This window comes from Gastrolobium bilobum, unplaced genomic scaffold (genome assembly GCF_033153095.1).
Source record: "Gastrolobium bilobum isolate Gb01-03AN ecotype WA unplaced genomic scaffold, APGP_CSIRO_Gbil_v1 utg5138, whole genome shotgun sequence".
NCBI classification, from domain to species: domain Eukaryota; kingdom Viridiplantae; phylum Streptophyta; class Magnoliopsida; order Fabales; family Fabaceae; genus Gastrolobium; species Gastrolobium bilobum.
Window position 1 is genome coordinate 81,321 of NW_026900107.1, and position 10,222 is coordinate 91,542.

Below are 10,222 nucleotides of genomic sequence, written 5' to 3' on the forward strand. Positions count from 1 at the left end.
CCACACCCTACCTTTTTTAAATTATTATTATTTTTGTACATTTCTTTAAATTATTTTAAGATGAGAATAAAGCGTCAGCGATGAACCTCTTTACAGGTCACGACCCACGAGATTCAGTGGTCTCAAATTAATTAATTTTCTATGTTTTGGACTTTATTTTCTTATTCCTTCAATTTTAGTATTTAATCACAATGTACAGCTGTTGTCCCCTTTGCTTACATTGCAAGGTCATCTAAGTTTTCCGAAGGAATTTTACGTCCCCTGCACACAAAAATGCCAGATATTTTGTCAAAAATGTAAATTCATGTTGTCAGCTATTCAATGTACTTTCTTTTATCATTTTTATTATGTCATTTTAATTTTATTTCTTAATGTATTCTTCAGCCGATAATAAAAAATTAATCATTTTGAGGTGAAAAATCACATTAAATGAATAAATATCTCAATTAAAACATGTTAATTGTCGACTTAGATCATCAAATAAGATGTGTAGGTTATGGCTAATAAAACTAAAATTAAAAAAAAAAAAAATCTAACTTAATTCTACCCGATTTTATCTCACCTAAAGTTGATCCACAATTAGCCGATTTAACTTAAAAATTTAAAAATATCACAATAAATCATTATATTTATTAAGTTTTATTTTTATAAATTTCTACAAATATTATTTTAAAATAAATTAAAATTTATTTACTTTAAATAATAATTAATTTTGAATTTTTCATTTCAAATTAATTTCATTTTCAAAAAAATAAATTAAATAAATTATTTAAAATTAATACTTTTAGATCTAATTGTATAAAAGGGTAAAATAAAAATGCAACCCTCATCTTACACAAATTCATGTAGAACAACCTTGTAAGTTGTAACCTTATTCTCATTATCCCTTTAGTAATAAGCACAACATTTGGGCCACATTTTAAGCCCAAATGCATATGAATTGGGCTGAGTGGGCCCAGTGGAATTGCCACGACGTTACTCCAAAAGTGCAAATACCCTCCCTTTCCCATCACCATCAAGGCGTCGACGAATTCGTGAGGAAGAGATCCTAAGCCTCTGGTGAGTCCTCTCATTTCACTATAATATGAGATCTTCGATTCTTGTTGTAGTTGTATATTTTTCGATCTAATTATTAACGGGGACTAGTTTTTTTCTTCACCGATGGGATTCTTCATTCTCATTCTGTTGATTTCTTTTGATTTACTACAGATTTTTGGGAAATTATTGGTTAATTGGAAGCCAGATTAAAATTTTATGTTCCTTTTCCTTTTCATTGGATGCAAATGAATCAATTAGGGTGAAACAGAAGTCATAAAATAAAAGTGGAATTTTTTTCTTTCTTTCTATGAAGTCTTAAACTTGATTTTTTTAGAAAGTTTTGCAACCAAAAGAAACTTTACTTTAACCACATTTGTTCGTATGAACAAGTGGATCAAGGATAAAGCTTGCTTTTGATGATGCATAACTGTAAATTCCATTTGATTGCTTAGTTTCAACGACAATTGCTTGGACACAGGGCTCGTTCCGATGCCCGATGGTGTGTTTGCTTTGAATACAATTGTCAGCTTGTATGATTTATCCCCACTTTTTTACTTCCCCAGTTTGACTGTTGTTTGTTTTTGATTAATGGCTTCAATCTGAGTGAATTCCTTTGGTGAGATTTATAGTATGTACTTTGTTTGGAAGTTCGTAAGGAAAGGGAAAAGGATGAGAAGATAAGGGCAGAGGAAGGTTACTACTAGGTATTTATAAGTAATTTGTTTGGATAGGTTAATAAAATTTTAATTACCCCACGGATGTTTGAGGGTAATGAAGGGAAATTTTATAGTTATTTCTAGAATAGGATTGTCTTTACAAATTTTTTATTGGGGAGGGATATTGTGACAACCAAGTTGTGTTACTACAAGTGACTAGCAATCAATTTTATCCGTTAGATCGATTATATAGATCCAACGGTTATATTTATTTTCATCTTTGTATGGTCATGATTTCTCAAATTTAATATTTTATATTTATTTTCACCTTTGTATGGTTATGATTTTCCATATTTAATGCTTTCACTTTAAATATGGGGAATCATGACCATACAAAGATGGAAATAAATATAACCGTTGGATCAACATAATCGATCTAACGGTGAGATTGATTGGTAGTCACTTGGTAGTAACACAACTTGGTTGTCACAATATCCTTCCCCTTTTTTATTTATAAATTTTTACAAATTACACTCTATAACAGAGAGAACACAAACACTTAAGCGTGTACTTCTCGAGTGTAATTTGTAAATAAAAAGTTTATAAATATAATCTACATCTTCTTTCTATGGAGTAATTTTTTTGTCGACTCCACCACTCCACCCCCAAAATATATATATCAGAAAATGTTGTCTGCATCTGTGGCAGATTTTTTTTTTTTTTTTGTATGTCACGGAGAGAAAAAAAAGGAGAGAGAGAACATGATTACTAATGAACTCTACCCTTTTTTCTCTCCTTGGCAAATAAAAAATTTCTCGCATGGATGTAGAAAACATTTCCCATAATAACTTCATAAACAGCCTAACAATAATTGGAGAGTCTTTTCTTCTTCTTTCCCTTCCCTTCCCTTCCCTTCCCTTGAATCCAAATGTACCGTCAAATAGATTGTTAGAATTGTTCTGCCTTTTGAAGTTTGAACTAATAACTATATCCCAGTTTTATATTTAAATATTTACAAAGCCATTGTTTTGTAACTTGTAGAATTGACAAGCTTAAAGACAGGAAAGCAAATGGCTGGTCCTAGGATTGCTCATGCTACTTTGAAAGGACCAAGCGTTGTGAAGGAGTTATGTATTGGAATAGTACTCGGTTTAGCTGCTGGCAGTGTCTGGAAGATGCATCAATGGAATGAACAGAAAAAAGTCAGAGCCTTTTATAATTTACTGGAAAAAGATGAAATTAGTGTTATCGCGTATGAAGAGTAAAAACGGTCTTGCTCTCCATTTTTAGTCATTTTTTTCCCTCTGTTCAATTTGTCTCTGAAAATGTAGATGAGTTGAGGAATAAGATTCTTGCACTGAATTGTGGACTAAAGAAATTTAATAAAGCTTTGTTTTGTTGCTTTTCTTTTATTCTTGTTGCTGCACAGGCGGAGATGATTTAATATTTCTGTTGATTCATAACTTCTTTTTACAACTGAATAAAGTATTTGTGAAGGGTTCAAGAAGTAACAAACGAAGTCAGGTGTTTCTGTTAAACTTTACAAATACAGAGTTCAGTTTTAGGAGAAAAACATATTTTCTAGAACACAGACTGGATTCTGGAATATGAAACTGTGCATATCTTAACGACGAAAATATTCAGTAGTCCGTAGTATAGAAGATTTAGTACCTTCTTAAATTTAGAAAAAAGTAATATAACATTTTTTTCATTTTATTCACCTTTTATGATTATTCTTAGTGCCTATATCGGAGCTTACTGATATCAGTATGGATAAAATACGTATAGTAGGGAATGTTTTTCTTTCGTTTTTCTAAATGATGTAGTAAGTCTTCAATACTTCACTTCAAATCAGCAGTAATGTTTCCAATCATACTACCATTAGCGATACTAGCATTACTTCTCTCAGGAGAAACAAAATGGATTACAGGCAGCGTTAAAACGAAATTATTGCCATCCTCTCTGGCAATTCAACGACTTATTTACGCCCAAATAGAAAACTCGAAGCCACGTTTTAGAGAATTGTGAAATTGAAGTTTCCGCAGAGCGAAATCATAATTATATTTTTCAAGTCTAATATCTCAAATGCCCAGAAAAATGTTGAATTTCTCAGACTTTTCCACAAAAATATGTAGGTTTTACGTAGACAGACATCATACGTTGATCTGCCGTTAAAATACAATCACAGATTTAACCAAAAAAATTACAAATCCACATCTAGGTAGGCAAGATCGGAAGCAAGCCTACCCTGCACAGGAAGAACAAGTAGTAGTTCGGTTATTCCTCAAGAATTTTTAAATTGCTTAGTCAATTTTTCGGCCAAGCCAGCCGCTAAGAACCCTTCTGAAAACACGTGCAACAGATGATGAAAAATCCCGGTAAACCCATGAAGATATGATTTAGCAACTTGGCACCGCACCAGCAATGCTATTATTACTATAGAAGCTTTGTTAAAACATGACATCATGGAGTGCATTTAATATACCGTACTTGCAATGTAAATAATTCCTGTCAATTTGATCGTGTTCTATTCTACAAGTGAAGGGCATCTTGCCGCTGTGTGTTCCACATGCATCATTTGGATGATTCAATTCTAGTCCATGGCAGTCAAGGATCAGAGAATTCTTCTACATCATTAACAGCTCAAGTTAAATATATATATATGGAGAGAATAAGCAGTAAGTATCATTCATATGTTTTGCTATTGTTGTTTAAATTCTTTGGTTGCTAAGGGATCCACTTCGAAATGTCAAAATTACTTGAATAAAAATAGCAACAGGCATGCTCGTGCAACACTCTTCACTAGGTAGAGAGAATGAAGAGGTAATTTGGATTTAAAATTTAAAGGCTGAAGAGGTTACCACAAGGATGACCTTGGCAGAGAATTAAATTCTTCATGCTCAAGATCAGACAACTCTCTGCTGCCACCTCCACTGGTAACAACCACTTTGCTTTCAGCGTCTGTAGTTCCTTTGCTAACATTTTCTTTGACTCTGCCAGTATCATGATCTTCGCTTGCATCAGAACTGTTTGACACACAGTATTTATGCAGCCATCTATCTGTTTCCCAAAGGACATGCATGATGCTTTCTCTGGCAGTATAACCATGGCTCTCATAAGGCAGAATCACCAGCCGACAAAGAGCACCGTGACCCTTCAGAGCGTTGAAAAACCTGTCTGACTACATTGTGGGACAAGGATAGAAGCAGCAAGCAATTGTCTAAAGTGAGGATTGTTTCTTCCAAAATACGGCAATAGCCAATTATTTAATGACAGTTTATGAGAATAGCTGAGGTGGGAATTCCTCTCTTACCTGCATGGTTAAAGTTCCTGAGTTGTTATCCTCTTCCCCATGGATAAGCAAGATAGGCTTCTTAATTTTATTAGCCGACATGAAAGGACTCATCTCCACATAAGTATTAGTGGCCTCCCAAAGAGTTCTGTCTTCATTCTACAGAAAGAAGTGGAATGTAAGATGCAAGGCCTTCATTTCTAAAAAACACTCATAAGGTAACATGTGGTACGAGGAATAAAGTTTGAAAGGAGATCAAAAGGAATTGTGAGACAAAAGAAAAAATTCCTGGAAAGCTAGCCATTGGAAGAAATAAACCAAGCCATTATAGGCAGTACCTGAAAACCAAAAGGAGTAAGCGTTCTGTTGTAAGCGCCGGAACGAGCAACTCCACAACAGAAAAGATGAGGTGCATGTGCTAGGAGGTTGGCAGTCATGAAAGCACCATAGGAATGTCCACCAACAGCTATTTTCTTTGGATGAGCTACCTAGATGTGACAAGCCAAAAAGGCTTGACTCAGATCATAATTCTATTGGATTGATAACTTTATATAATCCATACAGTAAAATAAAAACCTTACCCCACGCCGGATAACTTCCTCCACTGCAGCCTCTGCACTTGCAACTAATTGCTCTACATACCTGGTTGGTAGATATTTAGTTTATAATCAGATAAACTCTAATGCTTTATTAATTATGCAGCTTGACCAAAAAAAAAGAGCAAGCAGGAGAAGAAACCCACAAAAGAAACCACAGCATCACATGCATCCAATATTTCAAACTCCAGTTTGAGGAGAAATGAGAATGAAGATGAGGAGATTACTGATGGTTGTTAAGAACAATAATTTAGTGATCAGTATATGGTAAGGATCCCACAGCTATAACATATCATTATCAACTTACCTATCATTTGCCTCCTCATCACCCTCACCGATAATAGGAATGGTAGGCCCAGATAGAATTGCAAACCTGCAATATTCGAAGTCATCGAAGAACAGTCCAGCTAATTAACATAAAAAATTATTGAATGGGGAACAGAGCAGCTAAGTCAAATAATGCTAAATCACAAATTGCCAAACAACACATAATTGGTAAAGACAATTCAGACCTTCTAGCCAGCCAAAGAAGGGCTGATGTGGGACCTATGCCAGCAAATTCATTTGGAGAACCACGAACTTGTCCAGCAGCATCCTTGCTCTTAAATTCTCCTGGATAAGACCAAACCAGACATGGCAAAGGGCCATCTCTTGATGGATCATAGTCTGGTGGCAGGTATAACGTAGCAGTAAGTTGAACCCCATCTTTTCTTTGATACCTGACCATCTCTTTCTGCAATGATGTAAGCTGAGGGTATGGATGAGGGAAATTTGTAATCTGAACTAATTTTTTATCTGGCCAGCTGACAAAGTAATATTGAGTGTTTTCAGTTTTTGACTCTTTTGAAGTCAGTATTTTCAGCTTATCTAAATCCAAATCCCCTTCTTCCTGATCAGACATTAGAGCAACGACAGTTTCATAATACTTTTCCTTATTGCTCTCCCAGATTCGTTCCTTATTACCTGTATTACTGTAACATTGTTGTTCAAACCACAATAGCATAAATGAGAATGTGTGAGAGCATACTAGAAACAAGTGATTTAAGACACTTACATGTCAAACAGATCAAGGAATGGGACATTCCCTTCTGGTGTAGCACCATTTCCATTCAGTATAATGTATCTTCTTTCATCACTGTCCTTCTTTATCTTGGCAATAATATACGTCCCAGCTTGAGTTCTCCGCATCATGGGAGAACCAGGATCAGAGTACACATCTTCTGAAGATCGATCAAATAGGATGTGTGGGGTCACATCTTGAGATCTAGGAGAGATTACCCATGTTCTTATTCGGCGTGTTTTATACCAAGATTCATATACCAAAGCCAGTGAATCATCACACCAAGAAATACCTCTGTAGATATGGCAAACAGGAACATCAACCAAGATTTTAGGTTTTCTTTACAAAGGGTTTAGAAAGATTTTAGTTGCACTGCATCCAACATATCTCTCAAACCTCACCAACAAAAATAAGGGGACAAAAAGAGAGAATTTTACCGTAAACATGGTAAGGAATTTTCTTAAGAAATGCTACATAGATGCTCATGGCATGAGATGGATATAAATACAAATAACAAGCCAGACTATTCTTTGCAAGAATGATTATGAGTCCAGTGTATTAAAGTGGCGTGCAAACCAAATGTCGGTCATGATGATCAGGCAAGAGAATAGATATAATAGCAAGTACAATATTAGGATAGATAATTTGAAAATGGTCAAGATATGGCACTGAAACCAGTGTCAACTATAAACCTCGGCAGTTTGCAGCACATTAAAAATACTAAGAAGGAACAACTGATTTTGGAAAAGGATCCAATAATTTCCAAGTATGCCATTGTGAATACACTGACATGTAGATAAATATAAAGAGAGGAAACCAATGTAAATCAATAATTTTTATCCGTACCCATAGCGGAGATCGAGCTTGTGTAATATCACTGGCTGTTCACCTTCTAGTGGTTCAGCAGGCTGTGCATAAACTATATCACGAGGAGAAATTTCCACCTTTGCATCACCTCCATCTTGAGTTTCCACCCTAGAGACATCAAATGAAGCAATTTTAAAAGATAAGGAAAACACAAAACAAATGAACATATAACAAATGTGACTATAAAACCAACAACGTAAATGCAAGGAAAAACATTCAGCTTCTTATAATGAATAAAGGAAATCTAAAATTTGATTGGGAATGAAGGATGAAACATCTAGTTAAGAAAAGTGCATGAAACGAGAAAACCAAAAAATATCCATAAAAGGGGAAAGAAGATATGGTCAGTGAAGAAAAATGCCTTAGGTAAACCAACATTGACCAGCAACATGAGTTCTTTAGTAAAAAAAATAACAAAAATCTATATTTGAATGCCTGAACATAATATTCCATAAGCACAGACCCTCAAATATATATGATGCAAGATCAACATCCTATGTTCCTTGGCAGGGGAGGCTATGGATGTACTTTCCAGTAGTGCGAGTGCAAAATATTCTGGAAATGTCATAATTAAACTCTTAATCAATAACAATAAACAATTCCACACTTATAATACACACATCCAGTCTGTTTGTGCCCTTCAAGTGGATAATATGAATGTGTAAGGATACATGCACACAGGCATACTTAGCTATGCACAGGAATGATTGCTCTTATAAACTGCACACTTAGTACTATTTACATGTCAATGAACTTCATCACTGAAAACACAGCTGGGAAATTTAAGTTTTCAAGCACTTAAGAATTTTAAGAGAAAAATAATGAAAACAATAAAAAATGCATATTTAAAATGTACCCCAGCTGAAAATATAAGTTAAAAACTCAGATCTGTACCAGTAAAGTGATGATGGCTTGTCCGCTCTCCAATTAATGGAACGCATCCCTTTTCGAACACTATTGAATGCAATTGGAATGTCCTCAGCAAGGGGCAAGTCACAAAGCTCCCTGACTACTTTTCCATCAGCACTCCACAACTCTACCTTCTTTGGAAATCTTCCACAAGGTACAATAAAAGAGTATGGCCTGTGAATTGAACTAATCAAAATGTACTTATGATCTGGGGAAGGGTCCATAGAAGTATAAACAGCTGGTGGGCCAATATCCTTTGTAGTACCATCCAAAGAAGCTAAAACAAGCTGCGAGGTTGCATAGTAGTCAAACAAATCTTCATCATATTCATCCTTCAGCAAATCCTGAAATGTTCTTACTTGAATAATGTTTTTCTCCTCATTAGACTGAACTTTTGGACCACCGGGAACCAAAGGTTTCTTTGGTGGAGCTCCACGGGATGATGGAATGGTGGAAACTAACAACGAAGAGTTACCTACCCAAACATAATTATCAAAAACTGCATTCAAATGTACATTAGGTGACTGAAATAAAGGTCTAGCTTTCCCTGTTTCCACATCCGCAATCCATACTCTGAATTTACTACTATCACTGTTCTCCTCATTCACACGAATGCTAAAGGATAAATGCCAACCATCAGGAGACCAACTTACAAAATTTATCTTCGCACCATCAGGGAAACCATGCACCTCCGTCTCCGGGCCCAACGTACCATCAGGAAGAATTTGATGGATCCCTACACCGGTGTAGAATGACATACGACTCCTAGAATTGCAGTTTCCATCAATACGTATACCAGCCAACTTTTCCTCTGGCCTTGCTAAATCTGCTAGTGGAGGTAAAGCTCTTCGCTTTAGAAAAATAATCTTGTCCCTACGTGGTGAAAATGACAATGCAGGAACTGGTGGAGCATCAACAATGTCCTTGATATCAGGTGGAGGATCTCGATACTTTACTCCTGAAGTTGACTCATCTAACATCAATCAATCAAAATAAATGTCAGCCACTAGAAACAGTGATGTAATCTAAAGTTCTAAGAAATAATATAGATATGGAGGGATATGGATTTGACAACTGTGTTCAAATCCAATCAGAAGCTCAAAATACTATATGCAGTATTTGACTGAAAATGAAGGGAATCTCATCACTTCATGTGCCAAATTTTTCAGGAGTTTAAACTTTAAACATTGTTGATGTAAAACTCTACACTGTCAGTGAAAATAAGGTGACACATCAGCGGATTAAATAAAATATTTCACTATTTGTAAAACATTTTAACTAATTTTAAATCGTTCACTAATACGGTTAATAGTGTATTAATTATCAGAAATTTTACTCCATATGATCGATCAACAGTATGAACATGTATTAAAAGATTAACAGCATCATCAATACTTGACGCTTAAAGCCAATCAGCATATCAGTTTTGCAATAAAACCTCTAACTGTAAAAAAGTAAAGAAATGCATCTTGAGCTAACCTTCGTAATCAAGGGAAGTAGCGGCGGTAGCAGAGGAAGAAGTGGAGCCATTGGAGGCACCGCCAGCGCCGTCTTCAGCAGGGATAGCACCGAGAGGTGCTAAATTGCGCAATCGCGAGGTAGCCATGGAAGAGAAGTTAGGAGCGATTCTGTTATGAGGTGTGAGGCGCAGTGAAGAAGCAAGAGGAAGAAGAGAACAATTTGAAGGAAGCGATAATGGCGAAAAAGGAACAAGAGTGAGGCGATGGTATATTTTTTGAAGTCGCATCATTGATAAAATAATAATTCTATTCCTCTTTGATATTCTCTCTCTCTCTCTCTCTAT

The 10,222-nt window shown here is 35.4% G+C and overlaps 2 protein-coding genes across 4 annotated transcripts; one reads left to right on the top strand and one right to left on the bottom strand.

Moving 5' to 3' along the window:
• Positions 1-1,017: 1,017 nt before the first annotated feature.
• LOC133295323 (probable cytochrome c oxidase subunit 5C-1) lies at positions 1,018-3,058 on the top strand. The gene is made up of 2 exons (XM_061494134.1): positions 1,018-1,059; positions 2,736-3,058. Exon 2 carries the CDS (start codon positions 2,765-2,767, stop codon positions 2,957-2,959), a length of 195 nt encoding a protein of 64 aa, XP_061350118.1. The 5' UTR covers positions 1,018-1,059; positions 2,736-2,764; the 3' UTR covers positions 2,960-3,058.
• A 729-nt stretch (positions 3,059-3,787) lies between these two features.
• Positions 3,788-10,222, bottom strand: LOC133295324 (probable glutamyl endopeptidase, chloroplastic). 3 transcript variants are annotated; one of them, XM_061494137.1, is made up of 11 exons: positions 9,898-10,222; positions 8,404-9,391; positions 7,489-7,617; positions 6,637-6,936; positions 6,095-6,553; positions 5,890-5,955; positions 5,568-5,628; positions 5,325-5,474; positions 5,008-5,145; positions 4,556-4,875; positions 3,788-4,318 (listed from the first exon to the last, which is right to left on the bottom strand). In XM_061494137.1, coding segments are annotated over exons 1-11 (2,883 nt in total). In that variant the 5' UTR covers positions 10,169-10,222; the 3' UTR covers positions 3,788-4,317. The 3 variants fall into 3 exon arrangements, with proteins under 3 accessions (XP_061350121.1, XP_061350120.1, XP_061350119.1); XM_061494136.1 differs by having other exon boundaries at positions 3,788-4,321; XM_061494135.1 differs by having other exon boundaries at positions 3,788-4,875.

Coding starts and splice junctions, on each gene's coding strand:
- LOC133295323 (XM_061494134.1), top strand. CDS start 2,765: ATGGCTGGTCCTAGGATTGCTCATGCTACTTTGAAAGGACCAAGCGTT.
- LOC133295324 (XM_061494135.1), bottom strand. CDS start 10,168: ATGATGCGACTTCAAAAAATATACCATCGCCTCACTCTTGTTCCTTTT. Junction 9,392..9,897: donor TACTTCCCTTGATTACGAAG/GTTAGCTCAAGA, acceptor GATTGATGTTAG/ATGAGTCAACTTCAGGAGTA. Junction 5,629..5,889: donor GATGAGGAGGCAAATGATAG/GTAAGTTGATAA, acceptor TCTACCAACCAG/GTATGTAGAGCAATTAGTTG.